General features: G+C 49.8%; 1 protein-coding gene across 11 annotated transcripts in view; it reads left to right on the forward strand.

The window, feature by feature from the left end:
• AGAP1 (ArfGAP with GTPase domain, ankyrin repeat and PH domain 1) overlaps window positions 1-26,716 on the forward strand; it is a 569,465-nt gene that overhangs the window by 428,803 nt on the left and 113,946 nt on the right. For 9 of the 11 annotated variants that reach the window (XM_027537985.1, XM_027537986.1, XM_027537988.1 and 6 more), the window contains one exon: window positions 12,116-12,277. The exons of the other annotated variants lie outside the window; for them this stretch is intronic. In XM_027537985.1, the coding sequence (XP_027393786.1) occupies window positions 12,116-12,277 (162 nt within the window). The remainder of the gene's footprint in view (window positions 1-12,115; window positions 12,278-26,716) is intronic. 11 annotated transcript variants of the gene reach the window in all.

The raw sequence follows: 26,716 nt of genomic DNA on the forward strand, positions 1-26,716 counted from the left end.
CAAAGGGCTCAAAACTGAAAGGACATTTAATACAGATTTTTCAGCTGGTATTTAAATAATATTTAAATCCTCTAGGTCATAAATATACAAGGATAGAGATACTGGATTTTTTGTTTCTTCCAGCATGCAGAGACTTTCCTTAAATATGTAGGGTTTTTTGTGCTACAGTTTGTGTCTTGGCCATTCTTTTTTGTTTTTTTGGAAGACTTTTTACTGAGCACCTATATTTGGTGTTTGGTGCCTACTGGCTGCTAGACACACGTAAAGAAGTTAAAGCTCAGGGGGCCACCACCACAGAAGGGGGACATCCCCCAGAATCAGGTCACAGCACTTCGAAGGTGGTGGTAGGGGTGCAGTGTTGTGTGGGAGCTGGGAAGAGGAGCAGGGAGGATGTCACGGAAGGGTCGTCTGGCCCCGAGCTCCCAGCGCCTCTCTAATAGTTATCAGAACTTTGCTTTCAGTTCAGTCAGTCATTCATGTCTGATTCTTCGCGACTCCATGAACTGCAGCACGCCATGCCTGCCTGTCCATTGCCAACTCACGGAGTTTACTCAGACTTACATCCATTGATTAGGTGATGCCATCCAAATAATCTTCTTTGGGGATCAGTAATGTATGTTTTTGGTGTTGCAGTTCTGTGTTAGGAGTCCTCGGTTTCAACTTATTGGGGGATTTTTTTTTTCTTTAATCGAGGCGTAGTTGATGTCCAGTATCACATTCGATTTAGGTGTATGACGTAGTGATGCACAATTTTTAAAGGTCATATCCCATGTATATTTTTACAAGCAATCGGCTGTGTCCCCTGCGCTGCACAGAATGTCCTTGTCAGTTACTCCACGCAGAGTAGTTTGAGCCTCTTGCTCCCCACCCCTGTCTTGCAACCTCCCCTCTTCGCTCTCCCCACTGGTAACCACTGGTTTGTTCTCTGTATCCGTGGGTTGGTTTCTTTCTTTTTTAGACTCACTAGTTAGTTTTTCAGATTCCACATATAAGGGACACAGTGTTTGTTTTTCTCTGACTTGTTTCACTAAATACCCTCCAGATCCCTCCGTGCTGTGGCAGGTGGCACCTTCTGACTCTCTTATCTGGCTGAGTGGCATTCTTTTGTATGTGTCTATAGATGTCTAGCTAGCTAGCTCGGTAGATAAGTAGATATCTCGCATCTTCTTTACCCATTCAGCCGTTGATGGACACTCGGGTTGCTCCCGTATCTTGACAACTGCAAATAATGCTGCTGTGAACATTGGGAAGCATGTATCTTTTCAAATTAGTGGGTTGTTTTTTTTTTTTTTTTTTTTCAAATAAATACCCAGGAATAGAATTGCTGGCTCATATGGTAGTTCTATTTTTAGTTTTTAGAGACACCTCCATACTGTTCTCTATAGTGGCTGCACCAATTTACATTCCCACCAGCAGTGAACGAGGTTCCCTTTTCTCCACGTCCCTGCCAACTCTTGGTATTTATGAATGATTACTGTTAAAAAAAAAAAAAAAAAAAGAACAACTTTGCTTGCCCTTTGTGGCCACATTTAACTGGTTTTGAGGATTAGGGCTAAGAGCAGGCCAGTGACCCTCCACGCCCACCTGGATTGCCTGCCCCCTCCGTGTTCTGTGTCCAGTGTGTGTATGGATACCATCTCCTTACTGGAATGTCAGCTCTCCAGGACAGGAGCTGTATTTCCTTTGGCTGGCACACCTCTAGCAGAGAGCCTGACTGGGGCGAGCGGGTTTGTCTGTCCATCCACTTACCTGGCGGGTGGTTGGCACTGCCCTGAGCACAGGGTCCAGGCACCGGGTGGTACCTTGCCCTCCTCCTGCACTGCCAAGCAGTGTGAAGGAGAGTCCACAGGGTCCAGGCGCCAGGTGGCACCGTGCCCTCCCTGCACTGCCAAGTGGTGTGAGAGGGAGAGTCGAGTCAGGCTGGCCCGTGCTGCCAACCTGCACACCTGGAGGGTGGAGTTGCTGTCGACCGAGATGGAGAAGGGGCAGGTTGGGGTGTGGCTGGCCAGGGCCAGGTACTCGGGTGTCGTTTCACCCATTGTGGTGGAGATGCTGAGACCCAAAGGAGATGAAGTACCCAGTCACACAGCCAGGTGGGAGTTGGAGCTGCTTTTCTGATCCCACAGCCGGGCTAGTTTCTTCTCGTGGAACTCATGCTGTGGTTCTCTCCCTGCCCCATCTCCCTTCCTTTATGGCCACTTGATGTCTGCCGTTCTAAGGACTGTGAACTTCTTCGTCAGGAGGCGTGCAGAATAAGTTGAACTGGGAGTCAGCCAGCGAGTGGTGCCCTCACTGCCTGCCGTGGTCGGCGGGAGGTGCAGAATTCGTTGTCTTGGGCCCTTCCCTTGTAAACTGCCCTCATGCAATAATTATGAATATTAAAAAATATATGAAAAGTATCGATTTATGGTTAAAAAAAAAAATTTGCATTCCATCTAAGCAGCAGGGAAATAGTTAAGCGTGCTTAAGCACACTCTACTCTTTATTTACCTTTTTCACAGTGTGACCCTAGAGCAACGGAAGGATCTATCGCAACCAAATTACCTCCTGTTTTAGTCTGGGCGTCTGTGTATTAGGTTTTCTTAAAGCTGGGAGCACCATTGCTCTACTTTTTCAAACCACATGATGTCAGTAGATGAAGAGCAGGGATGAGCCGTGAAGAAGCAGCCTTGTCTTCGTGTATTTCTGTGTCTTGCTCAGAATGAACCAACTGAACACATTCAGGACCCTGGACAGAGCCCTCCAGGGATGGGTGGAACTTTAGCCTGCCTTCCCGCCTCCGTCAGAACCATTTCTTGTGTAGGAGCTGGAAATTTGATTCCAAGTGACTTCATAGAAACAGTTAAGTTTCTAAAGATGGGAAATTTTTGTTATCAAAGAAGGATCATGCATCCAATTAACTTCTCTATTTAGCTGAGTTTTCTTCTAGACGGCTCAGCCTCTTCCCCAGCCTGCTAGGCCAGTGGAGCCTCCCGTGTGTAAGAGAATCTCTTTGTCATTTAACAATCGTCAGAGCCCAACTTGAGAAATGGGTTGTGGGTGATTATGTAAAAAGAGATGAGGCTGCCAAGAGGCGGGAGTCTCTTGAAATGATTTCATTTCCACCTAACAGTACTGCTCATAGCACCTTTTTGCATTTTTCGGGAGCACACTGGATTAATTTAAACTTGTGCAGCTTGATTCAGCTAAAAATCAACTAGAGAACAATTTAATATTTGACCCTTACATATAAAATCCTGGCCTGCGTTCCCCCAGATTGGGCGATGGTATCAGGACATGATGAGCATCCGGCAGAAGGAAAAACTAAAGGGACCCCAGGAGACGCTTACAGAACCTGCTGTCGTGGGCAGGAAGGGACAGGTGACAAGGTGGTGAAGAGTGCGGGGCAGCAGCGTCTCCCAGGAGGTCGGAGGGGAGGGGTGTGGCTCAGAGAGGGGGGAGGACATGAGGAAGCTCGAGAAAGAGCAAGGCTCCCCCCACAGGCGTGTGCTGTCCTCCGTAGGACGAGGGGGACGTGGGGCGGCTCCCTCAGAGGAGTGATCGTCACAGGGTCCACCCTCTGTGTGAGACGTAGAACCAGGTCCCGGCTGGTGGCTGGAGACCCAGGCAACCACGTAAATCCCTGCACTCGATGGTGTGGCCTGAGGCTTGTGACTGGCTTAGCTTAGGTTCCTGAATGTCCCCAGGCCCCTTGGACCACCTGCTCTGACCCCGAGCCTGCAGTCTTTCTAGCCTGCCCCACCACCTTCTTTTGTCTCCCTCATTCCGTGGCTTTGATCTCTGAATACAGTTTTTTGTTCAGTCACTCAGTCGTATCCGACCCTTTTGTGACCCCACAGATTGTAGCCCACCGGGCTCCTCTGTCCGTGGGATTTCCCAGGCAAGAGTACTGGAGCAGGTTGTCATTTCCTTTGCCAGGGGATCTTCCTGACCCAGGGATCGAACCCATGTCTCCTACACTGGCAGGCAGGTTCTTTACCACTGAGCCACCATGGAAGCCCATTTAATACAATGACCCCCAGCTCCCCACCCATCGCTGCCTTTTTTTTTCCTTTTGCTTGAAAATAGCTTTATTGAGATTAACACTCAGAGCATATATAATTCACCCGTTTATCACTGACAGTTCAGTACTTTTAGTATATTCACGGATAGGGGCAACCATCGCACAGGCCTAGAACATTTTCATTGCCTCAGAACGAAACCCCGCACCCTAATTAGCGATCAGAATTTCTGGGGGATTTTGAAGGCTGTTCTGGAAACATATGTCAGTAAGGAAGGGCTTCCAGTAAACGAAGACCCACCCCGACCGGTCTGGCTTCCTCGCCCGAGACCTCGGGGCGGAACGGAAGTCAGCCCGGGTAGGACACCCCTCTCCCCGTCTTCTGCCTTCACCCCGGCCCCCACTATTGTCTTCCTTTCCTCCCACTTCTGTGAGTCCGTCGAACGCTGTGTTGTCGGTCCCTTTTCCCCAGCACCTGTCATCTTCCCGGGCCCCCCACCGTGTCCCCGCTGCCCCTTCTTCTGACACCGTGTACCCTCTGTGTGCGCGCCGCCAGCCGCAAAGGGAGCTGGACAATGTGCCGGGCTCTGAAACATCTTCAGAGATGGGGATTCAAGTAAACCTCCTCCTGTTGAAAGCTCCCGTCAAAAGGACTGTGAGAAGGGGCGAGGTTTTGAACTTCACTTCACACTCAACCTTTTAACAGAGGCCCGGGATGTTGTGATTTCCTTGGATGGCAGAGGTGGCCTGGTTCTTTATTTACCGGCCCACACGTCTCTCTGAGCTCCAGGGAGAGCAGAGCCCTTCGTGAAGGTCCAAATTGGCTTTATACCGTCGGCTTTTGTCTTGAAGGAAATGGGTTTTAATGGACCGGCTCCTGTGATGGCTTCATCTTGAGTGTTTGAAAGGTTTCAGCTCTCCAGTGATCTCCCCCACCACCACCACCCGTCCCCGACAAATAGCTGTCTTTGATCATTTTGAATTCTCGTAATACCAAAACACGAAGATTTTTTTAGTTCTATGTGGTTCCTAATCCTGTCAAATGAGCAAGGTAGGCTCTATTTGAGAGTGAGAAAGAACAGCTAATATGCATTCACGGTCCTTTCCCTTTTTTAATTTTTTTAATAGACATTCAGGCTTCTGTTTTATAGTTTTATTTATTTACGGTTCTTTGGCCGTCCTGGGCCTTCATTGCTGCATGGGCTTTTCTCTAGTTGCAGCAAGGGGCTGCTCCGTAATTGTGGTGCTTGGCTCACTGCAGCGGCTTCTCTCGTGGAACACGGGCTCTAGAGTACTCAGGCTTCAGTGTCTGTGGAAGGTCGGCTCAGCCGGGCTCCCGGGCTCTGGAGCCCTGCTGTTGTGACTTCCCTTCAGCTCAACGCACAGAGTCTTTCTGGACCAGGGATTGAACCCATGTCTCCTTGCGCTGGCAGGATTCTTTACCGCAGAGCCATCAGGGACGCCCTCCAGGTTTGTTAGCATGCCTTTTAAAGCATTCCCCATCGTTCCATCACTCAGTCATGTCCGACTCTTTGCAACCCCATGGTCTGTAGCCCGCCAGGCTGCTCCATCCGCTGGGTTTCTCCAGGCAAGAATAAATACCGGAGCGGGTAGCCGTTTCCTTCTCTGGGGAATCTTCCCCCATCTAGGGATGGAACCCGTGTCTCCTGCATTGGCAGATGGAGTCTTTACCGCTGAGCCACTGAGGAAGCCCTCTTTCTTCAACACTAGGAAATTAAGTCAGACTGCTCTCAGGACCATCAGCAGCACCCCCAGACAGCGTGCATGGGGCAGGGCGGGGGAGTCCTGCAGGGAATTCTTGGTGTCCCCTCTGCAGGTCAAGCCCAGTAAGGAGGAGTGGTGGGAGGTGTCCCTCCAGAGCCCCTGGCTCCCTGAAATAGACTGGGGGGTGAGGAGCACACGTCTGCTGGAGGAGCACTGGCCGTAGTAATACAGGTTTTGTTGCAGTGCTAACGGTCACGGGGATGCTCAGCTCCCACGCAGCACGGCGCAGGACTCCCCCTGCCCGGCACACACACTGGGAGAACTCTTGGGAGAAGCAGGGCCTTGGGAGTCGGGGGCACGGAGCCCGGTCTATTTGAATAGCTGCCGGAGATGTCAAAAACCCATCCTCACACCTGGCACCGACGGCCATCACCGAGGCACGCTCCCCGCAACAGTTCATCGAAAATGGCCCAGCTAATGATCGGCTGGGCAGATAATCGGAGGAGAGTTAATTGTAAGGTTCGATATGGCATCTTGTCAGCAGAGATAAGTTGTCACGTTTTCCACTTGAGCTGAAACTAAATGATTGTAAAATAAGTTATGAGTGTCCTTGGGCCTGTCTGCCGGAATGATGGCTAAGAATACATTCCTGGCCCATCAGTCTCGAGCAGGCTGCTTGATATTTATGCGGACGGAATGTTATTTTATTCCTCCTCTAGTCATGCTTGTCAGCTCTCCGAGTGAAAAGTTAAACTGCTTCTTTGACTCATACTTCACGTACTGAAGCTCGAGAGCCTGCAGATTGTTATCATTATTGCTCGTATTATGTATTTTTTGGGGTGTGGGTTGAACATTGATGCCCGATTGGGAAGAACTAATGGCTAGCATTGAGCGCGCGGGATGGCGGAGGACCGGCCCATCCCGACTCAGCGCCGCATCTCGAGGGCTCCGGGTCCCTCCTTCAAAGCCGGGTGAGAGGGGGCGTAATGAGGCGCTCCCCTTTCTAATTTGCTGTGGCTTGCTTCTCTCCCCGTCTCCCCTCTTCTGCCCTCTGCTTCGCCCCCTCTCACGTTTAAGGCCATCGACGGGGCCACCTGTCCGGTGTCCACTAATTGATACAAAACAAGATGCGTTGTTTGTTCTCAGGAGGAGCGGACTGTGTTCTGCGGGTGCATTTTCAGGGTCTGGGGTTGGGCTGTCAGAGGCTTTTCAGGTTGAGGGATACTTTGTCAGACAAGAGGAGTCATCAGAGATGGAAAAGCACAGCACAGAAGCCCAGTGTGTTTTGATGGGTCGTATTTTAAACCAGGGGACTGTTTAAACACCTCCTCTTGAAAGGGAGTTCTCAGGATCTAGGAGCCGGGCATTCAGATACCAGCACCCAGACACGGAACCCAGGTCACTAGAAACCAGAGCATCCTTGACGTGGCACCCAGCCTGGAGAATGGTCAGGGCTGCCGGTGACCCTCTCTGCTCCAGGCCTCCCTAACCACCACCCAGCCTGCCCCTGCTCGGCCTCTGTTGCGACTCGCTACCCCAACCCCATCCTTGGGGCCACAGACGCCAGCCCCTCGCCTGGTGGGTGCTCCTGCTGCTGCAGCCAGCCCACCTGGCCCCAACACACAGTTCCTGGCAGGACCCTTCATTCCTGGGCAGCTGCTTGGCTTTGCCCAGCAGTCCACCCTGGAGCTGTTCCTGCCCCCACGGACCCCAGCCTGGAGCACCTGGTTTTCCCAGGGACTTCGGTGCCTGACTCCCGCTTAGCCCACCCACTGTGGACGCCCGGCCACATCGTGGTTATCTGTCCTTCCTCCAGCGAGAGACTTGGGATCACGTGTGCAGGGCTTGGGCCAGCATTGAGGCATTGACCCGGGCAGGGAGAAGAGACGGGGCTCCAGCGTCGCCTGCAGTCTCTAGACTTCAGCAGTGGTGCTCTTGACCGGATCTTGGTCCTGTGAGCAGCAAGCCAGATGGTAGATGGGAAATGCTTCTCGGTTTCCAAGCAACGGGTACGCATCACTTCCTTTATCCTTGCCCCTCCTTGTCTGAGACGGGATTCCTGGGCTCACAAACAGCTGGTCCTGCTTTCTGGTTTCGTCATTGTGATCATTGTTTCTATTACTAGCTGACAGCCCTGAGTTATTCTGAAAGCTCACCTCCCGCCTCCCTCCCTTCCTGCGGGGCCCAGATCAGGACCCGTGTGTTTTCGTTCTGCCCTTCACCCTCCCCACGCCAAACCCGCTCCTGGCCCCTTCCCTGGCTCCGTGGTTCCTTTTTCTCTGTCACTCAAGCTCTGGGTCCTGGCGGCTCCTCCTGGAGCCACATTCGTGTTCCTCGAGGGAGGCCACGGAGCCAGCCTGCCTCGGTGACTGTGGATGTGAGGATGGTTCCCCACCTTACTTCTCTCTGCGTGTGGGTGGCACTTCTGTTTACATAGGATTAAAGTGAGTGAAGACACTCAGTCGTGTCTCACTCTTTGCGACCCTAGGGACTGTAGCCCACCAGGCTCCTCCATCCATGGAATTTTCTAGGCAAGAGTATTGGAGTGGGTTGCCATTTCCTTCTCCAGGGAATCTTGGTGTTTCTGCCATAGATCTGATTCCCCCTCTTCAAACTCTATTGCCCAGGAGATATAGTCTTTCCTGGGTGTATCAAGCAAGAGGCCAGACAGGCATCTTCTCAGTCATTAAAAGTGAAGTCCATGGGGACAGGGGTTTTCACCCTCTAGTCCAGACATGTATGGATATGAGAGTTGGACCGTAAAGAAGGCTGAGTGCCAAAGAATTGATGCTTTCGAACTGTGGTGCCAAGGGACAGAGGGAGGTAATAAAACAGCAGCCCTGCTGCAGCAGAGGGCAGCGGTCTTGGCCTGCACCCCCATCTGCCTCCATGACTAGAGGGCAGTTTCCCCATGCCCTGTCACCCAGCCTGGCACACGGTGGGTTCTTAACACTTCACAGTCAAAGAGGATATGATCAGAGCATGAAGACTTTTGAAACCTGGGCAGAAAATATTTGAAATGACAAATATAGTCATCATAAGGCTTGAGCACTGACTAACATGTCAAAGGATTGCTTTAGGATCAGCTAGTGACCCTGGGGTCCCTGGATACTTCCGCAGTATCAGGCAGCTTCCGAACTGTCTGAAATTGTGCACAGGTATTAACTAGACTGGGGGCTTCCCGGGTGGCTCAGTGGTAAAGAATCCACCTGCCAATTCAAGAGGTGAGGGCCCAATCCCTGGGTCAGGAAGATCCCCTGGAGGAGGAAATGGCAACCCACTCCAGTGTTCTTGCCTGGGAAATCCCATGGACACGGGCCTGGTGGGCTTCAGGCCATGGGGTCGCAAAGAGTCGGACACGACTTAGCGACTAAAGAACAACATTAACTAGGCTAACCTTTTTTTTTTCCCTGTGATATCTATGTACAGTCTTACGTACAGTGGGGTATTTTATTTACAGTGGGATCTAGTATTTTCAAAATGCATGTGTATTAGAAATGCTATTTTTAAAAGATTTATATTATAGAAGACTGGGACCATTGAAAAGGTGAAAAGCTAGCAAGAGAGGAGCCCTCCGGCAGTTAGCCATACTCCCTGGACCTGGAGGGGAGGGGAGTCTATAGGGGAGGAGTCAGACCCAGGGTGAGTGTGCCTTTGGTGGAGAGCAGGCAGCAACTTGGAGAGAAAATGAAGAAGAAATGACCATGTGGATAAAGAGTCAACCTAGAGACCCAGTCTCCTGGAGGCAGGTTCTCCTGCAGGAAGGAGCCGTGGGTTGACTCTTATACCCTTCCCAGGACAGGCTCCCAGAGGCCTTGGCTCCACAGGGGATGGGAAGAAGGTTGACCCTCCTGACTGAGCAGGGATGGGAAAGGCACTGCTGGCCTTAGGACGTCAGGAAGTTGCTTCCTAGGACATTCCTGGAGCTGGGTGTAGAGCTTAAAAGATACAAAGTTGTTTTTTGTTTTTTTATATTTCTTAATACATGCTAAAATGTTCCAGGGGTTCATAAAATAAAAGTATTTTAAATTCATATTTCCAGTATCTCTTTATAAAAATGTTGTTTGCTTATTTGTTTTTGGCTGTGCTGGGTCTTCGTTGCTGCAGAGGCTTTTCTCTAGCTGTGGCGAGTAGGGCGCGGCTCTAGTCGCCACGCTTGGTTTCTCACTGCAGTGGCTTCTCTTGTTCTGAAGCACAAGCTCTCGGCATGTGGGCTTCAGCAGCTGTGGCTCCCAGCCCTAGAGCACAGGCTCATCAGTTACGGCACATGGGCTTCAGCAGCTGTGGCTCCCAGGCCGTGGAGCACAGGCTCATTGGTTACGGCCCATGGGCTTCAGTAGCTGTGGCTCCCGGGCCCTGGAGCACAGGCTCATCGGTTACGGCCCACGGGCTTTGTGTAGCTGTGGCTCCTGGGCCTTGGAGCACAGACTCGTCGGTTATGGCCCACGGGCTTCGTGGCTGTGGCTCCCAGCCCTAGAGCACAGGCTCATCGGTTATGGCCCATGGGCTTCAGCGGCTGTGGCTCCCAGGCCCTAGAGCACAGGCTCATCGGTTACAGCCCACGGGCTTCGTTGTCCCTGTGGCAGGTGGGGTCTCCCCAGATCAGGAATCGAGCCTGTCTCCCCTGCACTGGCAGGAGGAGTCTTTACCACTGGGGCACCAGGGAGACCCTCAAGTATCTTTATATTCAAAATCAGGTCATCCTTCTGTTCAAAACCCTGCAGCGGCTCCCCAGAGTAAGAGCCGGGTCCTAGACAGTGTCTGGGCCCCTTCCTCTCTGATGACACCCTGTCTGAGTCTCCCGCCCTCACTGGCCCTGGCCAGTCTCCCCTCTGTGTTTCTGGGACACCGCCAGCATGCACACCTGGTCTTAGGGCCAGGTTCAGGTGATTTCCTCCTCCCCAAGGTATGCACGTGAGTTCTCATGTCTTCACCATCTTTAATCGTTGGCCCACGTGTTGCCTTCTCATCAAGACCCTCTCTGTACCCACCCCACCCCTCCACCACCTCTGTAATGTCCACTCTCCATGGGCTGTTTTCCCCTTTCACCACCTTGTGACGAAGTCTGGGCTGTGACCCTGCGGCTGTCTCAATGCCACTCAGACAGGGACCTTTGTTATTCTCAGTGGTGCATCCCAGACATCTAGAAAAGTGACTCAAAAGAACAGTAAGTGCTCAAAAGAACATTCGTTGAATGAATGAATGTTTATTAATTCATCACACAGAAGGTTCTGTCTTTTGAGTTAACAAAGATGCTGTGTCATGAAATGATGAATTGTTAGGAGCTTGGAGGTATCTGGATGGTGTTCCTTCATCCCTTTCTCAGTGAACTTGTTTATTCTGCTGAATTGCATGTTCATTTCAGGTCTTTTAAGGGTGTTGTGTTCTTCTCTCTGATAAAGTTAGACATCATTAGTTGAGAGTTTCACTTCCGGTGCACTGGTTTTAACATTTTGTTAAGTAGGTTCAGCGAATCAAAAATTGCCGGGTCTGCCTTGGGCTTCTAAGCACTGTTGCTGGACATTGGTGACACAGGGAGGCGGCCTGCGGCGTCTCACGAGTGATCAGCTGACGTCTGGTCCTACTACGTCTTGAGGGAAGGAGACAGAGAATCAGACATACCTGTATCTTGTGCATAAGCACACACACGGCTCAACCCCACTTAAGATGACACTCTGCTATGTATTCCTGAGCATGTCTTTCATTCCTAATAGATTATTTGTGAGAAGAGAAAAATAAACAAGTAAACCCCCCCCCCACCGCCACTTTCCTTTTCCAGAACTCCAAACATGCAAAATAGAGAACTTTATAAATCAGATAAAGATGAATATGATATGGTATCACTCATATGTAGAATCTTCCGAACTTAGGGTGACCGGGGGAAAGGAGAATGGGTTGGGGCTGACATACACACGTGACTATATATAAAATAGTAACTAAGAAGAACCCACTGTGTCGCACAGGAAGCTCTGCTCAACAGACTGTAGTGACCTATATGGGAAAAGAATCTTAAAAAAAGAGTGGGCGTATGTGTATGTATCACTGACGCACTTTCCTGCACACCTGGAGCTAAAGCAACATTCAAATCAACTCTACTCCAATAAAAAAATTTTTTAAGTAATAAAGTTGGAGAAGCACTGGTCTTAAAAAAAAAAAAAAAAAAAAGGAGGACTTTCAATTCTCCTGAGCAAAAAGAAGATTCCGAAAGGGGCTCCTGCTTTGGAATGGCAGGTGGCATGTTCGGGCACGGGGCGCCCTGACCTCTGAGCCCCCGGTTCGGAGACTGTTTCTGGGGCTTGGTAACTGGAGGAACGTTGCTGTGGTCCTTGGCAGAGTCTGGTTTCTCCGTGCTGACCTCTGCGCTCTTTTCCTTTTCCGGTCCGGCGGCAGACACGGGGCTGGGTGACCCCCTGTGCTCGAGCCCCAGCATTTCCAGCACCGCCAGCCCCAAGCTCGACCCGCCCCCCTCCCCTCACGCCAACAGAAAGAAGCATCGAAGGAAGAAAAGCACGAGCAACTTCAAAGCCGACGGCCTCTCCGGCACCGCTGACGGTAAGGCGCCCCCCCACCCCACCTTCCAAAGACTTTCGGGGGCAGAGTTCACGTTTCTGAAAAGTAATTCTCACTCCTCTCATTCGTAGCATCGTTTACCCTCCGAACCACAAATGCTCAGGGATGCAGGTCACTGCGTGTGCTTTCTATTTACGAGGCGGTGCTGGGGGCCCTCTCTCTCCCCATTGATCCTCCAGACTGCCCAACCACATCAGCTGTCTTACCTCCTAACAGCTGCCGCTGGGTCCATGGTGACACTGGTGGCCCAGCCCCCCAGTCATCCGGGCAGGTTGTTTGGTCTTGCCCGACCTCAGCGAGCTGGGTTCGGGTGTCCACTCCAGCCGAGCTGTGCCCCGTTGTCTTCGTCCAAAAAAGACCAGCCTCCTGATGTAGGAGTCTCCCCTGATCCCCGCTAGACTCAGCTCGAGTTAAGACAGCCGCTCCGACCCTGGCTTCCAGCTTCGGCTGATGATAACCGCCCCCTCTATTAATGCCCATCGCTCTTGTTGTTTTGTGAGCTGCATTAGTATTTCTGTGGGCACCGTCTGTCTTGGTTCTCCTCTGACTTGTTGAAGTCAGGTTTTATGCTCAGGGCTGGGCCCACATGATCTTTCAGAAGTGGCTCCTTCTGATGGAGTTACTTTTTTTTTATTCCTTGGTGTGCGAGTGGAGGTGGACATGCACACAGGGGCATGGTAGGAGGTGAAATCAATACATTGTAATAAACAAGTTAAAGAGATACTGCAAAGGAAAGTTCAAATGTGAGGACACTGTCGTGTAACATGAATAATGATTGGTGAGACCAGTGAGAGTAAAGGAGCCTGGTTTCAGCAAGGATTCCACGTGTGCCAGAAACAACCTTTGTAACTTACGTCCTTTTCTTTCTCTATCTCTGCTGCACTTTTTCGGAGATACTCTTTTGACTGTTCAAACTGCAGGTTTGAGTGTGAAAGAAAGTGCCTGTTCCTTCCTAATATCTGGAGATAAGCTTAAATGAGATAAGCCGCCCATGATGCATTTGTTAGCAAGGCAGGAGCAGAGTTTACAGTACAAGCGCTGTGTCGTTTACCGTAATTCTGTGAGTCCGTAGCATTTTCATTTATAATGAGGAGACCGAGGTTCAGAGTGTCAGGGAGCTTGCTGGAGCTCTCACGGTGCCAGGAAAGAGTCTAGAAGCCCTTTTTCAGTGCCAGTCTTACCATTTTGCCTCCCATAGCTTCCTGCTAACAAGTTTAGCCCATAAAAACGGATTTTCTCCTGTTATGATAAATGAGGATGATTCTGTTACATCAGCAGTGGTGAAAAATAATGATTGTGAATCAAAGCACCCACTCAGACACCACTGGCCTTCCCACTGGAAAATAAATCACCCACAGATGCTGAGCATTGATGCAACGCCTTCCAAAAACTTCAGCAGAAAGCCCCCAGCCACAAATGGGTGGCCACACACCTACCCCCTACAAGAGGACTGGGGTAAAGTCGAGAAGATGCGTGGCCACCGGCCAGGTGGGGAGCAGGTGCCCCACGGGCCCCGGGGAAGAGTAGGATCTGCCTCAGGGGAAGGGCTCAGGCCCATTTCACAGATAAACGTCCACTGTGCTTGCCACGTGTTCCAACGAATGACTTTTGTTAAAAAGGTACCACTTGGTAGAAGCTGATTATCAAGTCCACCTATCACTTCATTACACACATTTCATCCCTTCTAATCATTCCACCCACCTCCTGGCGCAGTGAACACTGTGTGAATAAGATACAGCCTGAAAGTAAATTAGTAGCAGTTGCGCGTTTAATTGGGCTGCCGGTTCAAATCAGCATCTTTGTCATCCAGTGGGTTCGCAGAAAGTTCGAGAAGTGACAGGAGGCTTGTCGGATGCCTGGAATGCTTCCATCTTCCGCTTCCTGCGTTACTGGGGTGGGACTGTGGGCTCTGAGCGATAGCCTGTGTCGAGGCTGAGTCAGGTCCTCAGCCCCAAGCCATCCACAGACCCTTTCATTAAGGGCCTTCCTGCCGAGGTGGTGATGCCAACAGAAAGGCAGATTCAGAAGCACCCAAATTAGAAATCACAACAGCATCTCGGGCATGTTTGATGGGTGTCGGTTGATCTGTGTTCAGAGGTTCAGTGCTAATGACTAGAAAGGACACCGTGCCTCGCTTTGTAGTTAAGAAGACCATCCCTATGATGCCATATCCATGACATCTTTCCACTAGAAAATAAGACCAGTTCTCTGTAAAAAGAAAACGGATCATTTTTCCCTAGGAAAAGTTACCTTCCCAACTGTAAATGAGTCATTTTGGGGAGACAGGCTATATCCAAGGCATATTATTATTATTATTTTTTCACATTTTAACATCTTTGAAGTCAGAATGCATTGTTCAATTGAAATAATTTTAGATTCACAATGATGCACAATTTTTAAAATTTTCTTAATAACTATTAATCAAAGTGTATTGTGGGAACCATCAAAGAGAAGCCTTCTTAAAATGAAAGCTAGGTGTATATTTTTAGAGGATTGTTTAATTTTAATTATTAAAAATATTTATATTTCTCTTTCCTGCAAAGCATTGTGACTTGTTATTGCTAGTATATTCTCTTTGGCTTGACCTCATGCTGAGCAGTTGCAACTGCAGATAGTAAAAAGTTCTCTAGATGATGTCCATGAAGTGGATGAATCATGTAGGTTTTGAGACTCCCTGTTGGATCAGATGACTAGACTCAAATCTATAGAGAATAAGAAACTTTCAGTTCCACTGAGAGTCAGCTATCTCACTCCATGTTCCAGGGAGAACATGGCGCCCTCGGCTGGGTCATTGATGGGAATTTTCCACAGGGACTGTCTGTAGAAGCGTGGGCAGGGTGTGGGAAGAGCTGTAGGTGTGGTGTGGGCCCCCAGGGGGTAACAGGGAAAGGAGGAGCTGGTTATAAGACCCAGAGGGAGGCGTCCGGGGAAGACCTCCATCCGGGGATGTGTCCTTCAACAGAAGGACACATGCCACCTGGTGACCCGGAGGATGAGGAGCCCCAGAGAAGCCCCTGGCCTCCCTGTCCCGGTTGCCCTTGGTCCCCTGCCGCCACCTCCTTGACCAAACCCAGTGAGACACCAAAGACGTCAGAGCTACTGACGCTGCCACCCAGGCCTGCCTCCAAGGGCGGTGGAGGGCAGGCGGGGACGAGCTAGCAGAGGCCATGAGCGCTAGTGCCTTTCCCAGTGCCTCTTACACACCCCTGGGCACCTCTGGGCCCTGATCTAACATCAGTGCAGTAGACCGGAAGTCTCTGTCCCCTGTGGCCCCCCAAGGGCCTGGCCTGAGCCCTGCTGAGGGAGGGGTCGGAGCGCCACGTGTGCACGTCTGAACCGTCCCCCACCAAGCCCGTAAGGGATCCCCACTCTGCCTAGGCTCTCAGCTGAGCACCAAGTTTCTGTCACTGGGCATTTCTTACCTTTGCGGTGTCTTTGTTCAGAAAGTAAAGACTGAAAGTGTGCCTTCATCAAACACTTAACGTTGCCTGAAATTCCAGAAACTCTCTGTCCATGTGGGGACCCTTGGTGCCGTAACGATCTTCCTTCCCTGACTTCCTCGCTGCCCTGGCCCTCATCAGACTCGATTGCAGAGGTTCTTTCCTGCAGAAGAACAGGTCTACACAGGATAGTTGAAAACGGTGTAACCTAAATTAACCAGAACAGTGGTCATCTTCCTGTATTTACAACTTAAAATGAATGGATTGAATCTCATAAATTACGGGAGTAGCAACTGTGACCAAAGAGTTCCTTCATGAATATTTTGAGTTCCAGCGTGGTCGCTGGGTTCAAATATAACCCAGCCCTCATACGTGCTCAGTCGCTCAGGGGTGTCCAACTCTATGACCCCACGGACTGCAGCCTGCCAGGCTCCGTGGAATTCTCCTGTCAAGAATACTGGAGTGGGTTGCCATGCCCTCCTCCAGGGGATCTTGCCGACCCAGGGATTGAACTTGCATCTCTGGCCTCTGCAGGTGGATTCCTTCCCACTGTACCACCTGAGAAGCCCATAGAGAGAGTCAATACCACAGAGTAGTCCAGCCCCTCTGGGGTTGGGAGGGGCTGAGTGTGGAAGAACTGCGAGGTGTGAGCTAGTGGGGGTGGCCTCACGTGTCGTCTAAGGCAGAAGTGCCTTGGAAAGGCGGGGGTGTGTCTGGGTGTTCCCAGCACTGAGAGCTGAGCTGTGTCTTTGGGCGGGTGAGAGCTGGCCGCCGTGGTGCTGACCATGGGAGGACCTTGTGCATGTACCCTACACCCTCTGCATCACCGGTATCAGGCCCCCCACCTGCCTATCTGGAGGCTCCTGCAGATGTGGGTCTGTTCTTTCCATACACGCACTCTCTAAAAATATGTGAGCATTTCCCAGTTCCGTGGCCCCATTTGTAATGATAAAAACACTTTTGTGATGTCTTTACCAGGGAAAACTAGACCATTCGTGAAGAATGTCAGCAATGGGGCACTTCACTGCTGAGTATAACTTTGAGGGTAAGCTTCTCAGAAACCAGCAGCCTCCAGGCTTCCCACGAAAAACGTGAAGGCGGCATTTAGCTTTTAAAAAAAAAAAATCTTTTGCATCATGAATACTACTTGTATTCTTATTTAATAGACCATCGGGAACAATGGGATTAAAATATCAGCGATAGTCTCGATTTTAAATTGAATTTGACTTGCTCAGAATTATTAGTTATATTTAAGAAAATGGGTAGGTTCAGATCTGGGGGCTAAACTCTACAGTGATTACAGACCAACCAAAGTGAATTCATAGTTAGGGAGTTTGGGATGGACTTGTACACACTGCTTTATTTAAGACGGATAACTCCAGGGACCGACTGTTTAGGGAACTTTGCTCCATGTTATGTGGCAGCCTGGATGGGAGAGGAGCTTTGGGGAGAATGGATATGTGTGTATGTATAATGTATGGCTGAGCTGCCCTGCTGTCCACCTGAAACTGTCACAATGCTGTGAATTGGCTGTACCCCAATATAAAAGTTTTTTTAAAAAAAGAAACATAAACTCAGATGTGGGGAAGGAGAGCGGTGAGCCAGCACGAGGGGCATGAGGGCGTCCTAACTGTGTTCAAGCCATGGAAAGACGGTCCCAGCGCGTCCTGGGTGGCCCTGACGGAGATCACTGGGACTAGTGGGTGGAACCTTCAAGGAAGCGGATTTTGGTTCAGATATTAAAAGGAAAACTTTGTCCGAGCCGGGGCTGCCCCGAGAGGCAAGGTTCCAGGTCCCCCTACGGCAAGTTCAGCACTGGTTGGGCCACCGTAGTAAAACCTAGGTTATGGAAGGATGCGAGCCCCAGGGGCCCTGGGCTCATGGCCAGAGTCAAGTTGAAGGGCGTGTGCCTGGATATCCCGTGGGCAGTGGGGATTTTGCAGATCATTAATGACTTGCCATCTTTTGCCGTTGCCTTTGAGTTGCCATCCGTTCTGGGTATTCTTCTTATCCAGGGTCCAGGAGAGAGGTTATCATGGCTGAATCTGTGCCAGTCATCTCTGCAGTCCCGGTTCCGGGTCCCGAATCGGGTAGTTCTCGTTAGTTTTATAACATTCATGCAAGTTTGCATCAGGCGTTAATTTCCCTGTTTCCCCAGTGAAAAGGCAGAAGTAGAGAGAGGTTAAGTGGCTTTCTTGTCCAGGGTCAGGTTGCTGGTAGGTGACAGAACTGTCTCTTGATTCTCTGCCTCAAGCTCTTTCCACCAGGCAAAAAGCAAGTCTTTGAGGTGTGTGGAGCGGCTTTTAAATCTAGGAGTGGGGCAGGCAGAGTGGCTTCCTTGATATTTCTCAGATTCCATGTAAAGACCCTGACTTTTATATGGATCATCAAATTCAGAGGTGGTAGAGAAAAGATGTTTCTTTAAAAATGCGGGACCAGTCTGGATTTACCCAATCTTATTATACAAGAGAGGACTCAGAAATCTTGTTGTTGTTGGGGTTTTTGTTTGTTTCTTTGTTATTGTTTTCTTTTTGTTTGCTTTTTTAATTTTTTTTTTTGTCCCCTTGGGTTCTTGGTGCTTTGTTCTAAAGGTCTCAGAAGGGAATTTATTTTATCCTTCTCATCTCCATCCCTTGGTTGTTCATTCTGAGTCTTTTTAGACCCATTGTATGGTTGATCGTGGATGAACACTGAAATATTACTCGGTAGAGGAAACATCACAATGAATTGCGCATCGCAGCTGCACCCACTAAGCCATCCGAAGTGAGGCCTCCAGCATGGTTACAAATTTCATTATCTCCAGTTAGCAGAGGTCAGATGAGACTTAGTCTTCCTCTGTTCTTTCAAAGCACAGCCTAAAGTTGTGAATCATTTTATTCTTTCATCAAATACCATACAACAAGCACAGAGAAGCTCTGTGTGTTTGGCTCAGTGGGAAACAAGACAAATAAAAATCAGTTCCTCTCTCACCCCAAGGCATTCAGTGCCTTAATATGGGAATAAGACACACACCAAGGGGACTTCCCTTGTGGTCCAGTGGTTGAGAGTTCGCCTTCCAGTACAGGGGATGCCGGTTCCATCCCTGGTCAGGAAACCAGGAACCAGAGTCCCACATGCCGAGGAGGTACTAAGCCCACTCACTGCAGCTGCTGAGCTCGTGTGCTCGATGTGCATCACAACAAAAGAAAATAAGTAAATATATTTTTTTAATAAGATATGCCCCAGGGACTATACCTGTGATTTCAGGCAGAATATGTAAGAAGGGCACAGGTGGTCCAGAAGAAAGATAAACCAGCAGTGAGTTGTAAAAGTCAGGGAGAGCTAACAGGTAGAACTTCATGTTAGATTCTGCAAATGTAATACACAATGGTTATCTTAGTTAATAAAATGCCACAAAAGGCATCACTCTTTGATTAAATGTCATTATTTACAGCAGCCTAAAACCCCAGTGGTAGTGACTGAATTAGTCACAAAACAGTTTCATTTTCACTTCAGTCAGTTCAGTTCAGTCACTCAGTCACGTCCAATTCTTTGTGACCCCATAGACTGCAGCACGCCAGGCCTTCTTGTCCATCAACAACTCCCAGAGTTTACTCACTCATGTCCATCAAGTCGGTGATGCCATCCAACCGTCTCCTCCTCTGTCGTCCTCGTCTTCTCCTCTGTCGTCCCCATCTCCTCCTCTGTCGTCCCCTTCTCCTCCTTCCCGCAAGAAAACAGATGTTGCTGTAATTGATCAGTGTCCTTTCATCATAGGAAGAAAGTTTTTTTAATTAGTTGATATTTTGGAAGACACTTGGAGAGGAAATGAAGAATTCTGCAGGAGCATGGTACAACTTTTTTCCCTACATACTCATTTTTACAGAAAAGCAGCAGCTGCAGGTGCGTGGGGGCTCAGGTTCATCCGTGACCAGTGGGTGATGCTGAGTGTCGGGCAGTTGGGAGCATTGCTGGGTCATTTGGGGATTTGGCAGGGCAGTTTGTTTCTTTTGTTATTCAGGCGTCTTTTCACCATGATGCTCTGACCTTTCCTCTGTGGGCACAGTTAACACTCTGGTTGCTCCATGTTACATGCAATGGAGGACACGTGACTGCCAAGAAACATGATGATGACCAAGAACCTGCCACTATGGGGCCTTTCTCATGGGATTTTGTGTTATTTGGAAGTGGTTAGTGGGGGAAGTCGGAGAAGGCAGTGGCACCCCACTCCAGTACTCTTGCCTGGAAAATCCCATGGATGGAGGAGCCTGGTAGGCTGCAGTCCATGGGGTCGCTAAGAGTCAGACACGACTGAGCGGCTTCACTTTCACTTTTCACTTTCATGCATTGGAGAAGGAAATGGCAACCCACTCCAGTGTTCTTGCCTGGAGAATCCCAGGGACGGGGGAGCCTGGTGGGCTGCCATCTGTGGGGTCGCACAGAGTCAGACACGACTGAAGCGACTCAGCAGCAGCAGCGGTGAAAATCAGAGAAGACTGAAAGCCGTCAGGCGTCGCCATCATGGGTCACTCTTGGATCTCCTACCTTGTAAACGCTGCAGCAGTGTGTCTGCTCCGTGTTATAATCTTGGCAGCTGCCGTCCGTGGAAGGAAAGCCAGTCAGAGGTCTCCACCATCCTCTCCATCAAAATTCCACGATCAACCGTATTTCCTCCTAGCAGTAAAGACCCCTTCATGGAACCTCCTTGTTAGGAAACTAGTTGGAGTGCCTCTGAATCTTTGAACTGAGTAGTTAATTAGAGTGAATGTGAAATAAAGAGAACTGTAACATCTTCCTAGAAGATTTCCCCACAACGCGGGACCTTTGATGAGGGGGCCAGGATGGCTGGGGTTCTTTGCCCTTGAGGCAGACGTGGTAGGAAACACTGGATATCCTGATGGACTTGCCTACTCCCCACAAACCAGATCATTTTTCCTGAGAGAGTTCTCAGGTGGTAACTCCAGCTTCCACAAGAATGAACTTGCTAAAATTGAGTAGATGTGGGTTTACTCTAGACATTGACATCCTAGATGGGGCGCAGTTGACTCAAAAGCCATCCTGCAGGGTTCAGTCCTTCCAGCACAAACACACACAAGCTGGCAGCGCTCACAGATCCTTTGTGGAAGGCTGCGGGTCGGAAATAAACAAAGATGAGTTGATCACAGCAGGAGAAGCCAGATCAGACGATTCCCATCATGATGAGCCGACAACAAGAGAAGGACTTTTTGGTCCTTTTTTTTTTTTTAAGTACACGCAAACGAAAGCGTTAGATTGAGTTCCATGAAAGTGCATTAATCACCTAGTGCAGGCCAAGAGCTATGCCTAGGACTGGATGGAAGAGTGACTGAGGTGGCCCCTGCCTTCAGAATGCCCACTGTCCAGTGGAGAAAGTGGGTCTGTAAACAAACAGCGGCCACCGGAGCAGCCTGTGCAGGAAGCCCAAGGGACCCCAGCCTAGCACCTTGGGTCCTGGAGGCACCAGCATGAAATATCTGCTATTCAAAAAAAAGGGAGGAAAGCACAAAAAGTGAACACATGAGAAATCTTGGTATAAGACGGCTTGGGGGCGTCCCAGGTGGCGCCAGTGGTAAAGAGCCTGCCTGCCAGTGCAGGTGACGTGAGAGACGTGGGTTCGATCCCTGGGTCGGGAAGATCCCCGGAGGAGGGCATGGCAACCCACTCTGGTAGTTTGCCTGGAGAATCCCACGGAGAGAGGAGCCTGGTGGGGCTACAGTCTCCATGGGGTCACAAAGGGTCAGACACGACTGAAGCAGCTGAGCACACACACACAGGTGGCTTGGAGCTCCAGCCACAGACACCCCTGGTGCAGCAGGACACACTCCACTGCCTGCCATACAGACGAGCAGACTCGCCTTTGAAAAATGCAGACTGTTCTCAAGCTTGCTTTCTACGTGTACAGGTCTGCTGCAGAGCCCTCCTTTTACTGACCCTAATGCTTGGAGTCCTTTTTCTGCACAAGCCTCTCACAGCCTCCAGTGTCCATCAGCAGAACCCAGCATGGGCGTTGTCCTTCAGGAGCCCTGAATTGGATTTCTGCCTGGGTGGAGAGACCCCTCCCAAGTCAAACTGACTTTTAGGGGATCCTCAGATAATTTCTCACCTTCTTGATGTTCTCAGAATAATGGTAGAGCTGTCAGAGTCTTTGGAGAGCGTTTCATTAGCCATGAAATCAGGAGTGTGACGTGATCTGCTCAGACCAACGTCCAGGAAGGGCAGGCCGAGCGCAGGCCACTGGTGTGTTCTTCGCCATCGGATGGCTTGTGTCCTTCTTCTCCTTTTGCCTTCCGCGTGTATTTTATCACAAAGGGATGCAAACGGAAGCCGTCATGCTCAGAAGATAGACATGATGGCATGTCTACATCTCTTCAGTCTCTGCCTCACGCAGCCCCCAGACCCGCAGATGCTCTACATTAGACACAAGCGTCCGGGCGACTTCAGGAGATAAAGGCACCCGGGAGGCTTGTACTCAGATGTTCTAGCTGAGTACGCTGCCTCTGTGCCCCCGGCCCTAACAATAATGAAACGAGGCTGTGTTTTATCTCACGTGTAGAGGCGACTTCATTCCTCTTCCTGAAGATATAAAACATACCAACAAAAAGGATGGAGACGAAATGCAAAATGCAGTCTGTGTAAAAGCAACTCGGCAAACAGGAAATATCAAATAAAAACTCCATATGCTTTGGGTCTCAGTCTGGTTTAGCCGCCATAACAGAACTGCAGACCAGGTGGCTTAAACAGCAGAAAGTTATTCCTTTCCATTCTGGAGGCTGCATCGTTCAAGATCAAGGTGCAGGCCCACTGGGTTCCTGGCCTGCAGGGTCAGCTTTCTCACCATGGCCTTTCCTCGATGCACAGAGAGCGCTCTCTCTCCCCTTCTTGGAAAGGCATTAACCATGTTCTTTGGGCCCCACCATCATCTTCAGATGTCGTCACATTGCGGGTGATGAACAGCAGACGAACTTTGGGAGGACACAGACGTTCAGTTCATAAAGCCTGTGACCTCTTCCTGTGTGTGGGATTCTTGGATCCAGTCACTCTACAAATCACCACCCACTGTGTTCACTGCCCTCAGCCTCCCCAGGGTCTTGGGTCCCTTGTTGGAATAGGTCTCTAAGCCCCCAGGGAAGAAGCCGTGGTTCAGTGACTGCTCTTAAACAGGTGTTACTTCATTGCATCCTTCATACAACCCATAGTGTCAGACGGGGAGGTGGCGTTATCTACTGTTTTCCCAAGTGAGGGCTACAGTTGGGTGATGTGAAGTGATTTGCCGGAGGCGGGCAGGTGAGTGTGACTTGGGGGTCTGCCTCAGGCCTCTGGGACTCAGAAGTCTGCGTGATCTGCCTCGCATCTACCTGTGCTGTCCACCTGGCCAGGCCCTCAGTGGCTCAGGCGTGACGAGGAGTCTTCTGCAGGCATGGCTCAGCCCTGAGGCTCCTGGAGAGGCTTCTCCCCATCGCAGCCGGGTGCCCACCACCCCCACCATGGCCCTTAAAGAACCTGGAAGCAGCGATTCCTTTACTAGCTTTGACCTCAGCCTCTTTTCTCGGGACCCCGTTATGACACGGCTTCTTCACAGACAACATGGCTCTTGCTGCATGCGTCTGTGGCAGGGGGTGTACATTCCAGGAAGGCTGAGGATCACTACCTCAGCTGCTTTGCAGACAATTAGAACACACAGGATTAGAGAACGTCCAAGGGACATGACGTAACTTTTTTTGGACTTAAGGATGTTTGACTCAGAGGCAGTCAGCCCAGCTTTTAAGTTCATTATGAGGACGATGTCCTTTGTGGGCTTTTGGAGTTGGGGAGTGAGCGTGTTTAAGGACAGTCGGAGGCAGGAGGGGAGCTTTTGATCTCGCTCCCCGTCATTCATTGGAACCCTGCCTTGGGCTGATCTAAGTCTGATCAGATGTCCGTCTCATCTTGCTGGCGGGTCTGATCTCCAGGCACTCGCCCTCGAGCGGGTGTGGCTTGAGATGAACTCGGTGTGTTTATTTAGGAATCTTTGCTAATGCGCCCCTGCCTTTCAACTCCACCCCTTTCTCATCTCAGACACATGACGGGGCCGCAGGTATTAAGCCCAGGATGTTAACCGCCAATGAAAGAAGAAGGTACGGCGAAAAACTTCAGTCGTCACCCCTGAGATGCACACACAACCTAACAAGCCTCCTTTTGTACTCGGGACATGGAGAAAATTGGCCATTTGTCTGTGGGGTAATGGGCTTTGCTGCCGCAAGAGCATCTCTCAAATGGTTAAATTCAATGACATTATCTCCGAGTTCATGAAAGCCACTGCCGCACACAGTTTAATTCTATTTAATTTTTTTAAAAGGAGGGGAAAAAAAAAAGCAGGAGGGAAAATGTTTTAGTTTCTCTTCAGCTGATGTCTCCCTGCTTCTTCTTAAAAGTGCCTTTCTAGTTGCCGTGCGGTGATGTGATCATTATCTGCCACCTCGTCGCCTTGCCGCCTCTGCATGCAGTAAAATACAAAAAAAAAAAAAGAGAGAGAGAGAGACAGACCGCGAGAGCTTGTGAAGTATGAGTTCCTATCCGAAGACTCATTGCCTGCGATCCGTACCGCTTGACAGTAATGATCTTATTACAGTACTCTGGACCTTGAAGAGATTTCGTGAGGAGAGCGAAAGGACAAGCCTCCATGTAATCAAGTGGTGCTGAATATTCCACGCGTTTCTGATCACCCGCTGATTGGCCACCGTTCTAGCCCATCTTCTAGTCAATTATGCATGGCCCCTGTGCTCCTCGCCTAGTCAGAGACATTGATGGCTCTTGTCTGGGTTCTGGCAGGCAGCCAGGGGGTTTGAAGCGCCACACACACTGTCCTCCCAGGATAAGTGCTTTTTTCGTTGGAATTGATTACCTTTCTTTGAGTTTTGCCTAATAGCAAAACTGCATTTGGAGAGGACTTCAGGTGAAAAACGGACACATTAGCCGTTGAGAGCATCCGAACTCCTAGTCAATTTTGTAGGCTTCCCTTGTCTCCATCTAATTTCTGTTTAATGGGAGCGTGTTGGAGAATGCTGGACGTGTTTCACGGCACTGGCCGCCCAGCACACGTGTAGCCTGGGGAGGACCTCAGGGACGGGACCTCGGTGGTTCAGATTCCTGAATTAATCCAGGTGCCGTCTCAAGCTTGGGGAGATAGATCTCTTGTCGGTGAGTTTCCGTCTCGGCAAAAAGCTTTAATTAGCTAGAGATATTTCCGTCTGTAGGAAAAGAAGTAATGAGTTCTTCCTGCCATCCACTGGCCCGCCTTTAGTCCTTGTGGGGAGTGTGTCCACGTGCCTGGGTGTGGTGACCTCTGCTGCCTGTGCCCAGAGGACTGTCCCCTGTCCCCTCGCCTTCTCTCCAGCTGTGTACCCCCTGTTACCGGTCTCCAAGCATCAGTCGCTTATTCGTGTCTGACTCTGCGACTCCGTGGACCGGCAGACTGTAGCTGACCAGGCTCCTCCGTCCATGGGATTCTCCAGGCAAGGATACTGGAGTGGGTTGCCATTTCCTCCTCCAATCAGTCTCCAAGCCTAGTGAGATTTGAAAGGATGGGATTTTTTTCCTGCCAGAATGATTGCTTGATGCTGCCTATTATGAAACTACTGGTTAAGCACATGTTAATACGTTTGAGAAAAAACTGTCATAAGTCAAGATTTTTTGCTTCCAAATTCAGATTCTTGATATGTAGAATGTCCATTGAGTCAATGATGCCATCCAACCATCTCATCCTCTGTTGCCCCCTTCTCCTCCTGCCCTCAATCTTTCCCAGCATCAGGGTCTTTTCCAATGAGGCGGCCAAAGTATTGGAACTTGAGTGTCAGTCCTTCCAGTGAATGTTCAGGGTAGATTTACTTTAGGAAATTCCCAAGGGCTCGGTGCACCCCGTATGGGAACTGTAGAAGGCGGAATCTTGAGTTACACACTGGGTACCTCGATACCCTGATTTGACTCTTCATGACTGAAGAGTGGGTGTTATAGCTTCGTTCTTTGACTTGGTTTTCATTTGGACCGGTCTTCTTTGTGCAGCGGGAGTGGTTTTCCTCTTCAGGTGACTCTGCAGAATCAGGGTGTACTGTAGGCATGGTCACTCAGCAGCCCTGAGAGAAACTACTGGAGTCCTGAACTTCATGCTCTGCATACACTCATACACACAGACACACAAGTGTACTCACACACATGGACACACAAACGCACTCACACACACACATACACAAATGCACTCAACACACAGACACACAAATGCACTCACACATACAGACATTCAAATGCACTCACACACACAGACACACACAAATGCACTCACACACACAGACACACAAACTCACTCACACACAGACACAAATGCACTCACATACACACACACGAATGCACTCAACACACAGACACACAAATGCACTCACACATACAGACATTCAAACGCACTCACACACACAGACACACACAAATGCACTCACACACACAGACACACAAACTCACTCACACACAGACACAAATGCACTCACATACACACACACGAATGCACTCACACACACACATACACGAATGCACTCAACACAGACACACAAATGCACTCACACATACAGACATTCAAATGCACTCACACACACAGACACACAAATGCACTCACATACACACACACGAATGCACTCACACACACACATACACGAATGCACACACACACACAAATGCACTCACACACACACACACAAATGCACTCACACACACAGACACGCACAAATACACTCACATACACACGAATGCACTCATACACACAGATACACGAATACACTCATACACACACAGAGGATTTATTCTTTCTCACTGTCATGGAAAGAAAATAACTTCCATCAAAATTTAGAGTTAGTGATAAGTCTTTAAAAGAGAAAATCACAAAACAGAAAATCCAGGTCAATCACCTGTTGGCAATAATCACTGCACCCAGTCATTGGCCCCTCGCTACCCATCAGCCCTG

This window comes from Bos indicus x Bos taurus, chromosome 3, assembly GCF_003369695.1.
Source record: "Bos indicus x Bos taurus breed Angus x Brahman F1 hybrid chromosome 3, Bos_hybrid_MaternalHap_v2.0, whole genome shotgun sequence".
NCBI classification, from domain to species: Eukaryota; Metazoa; Chordata; class Mammalia; order Artiodactyla; family Bovidae; genus Bos; species Bos indicus x Bos taurus.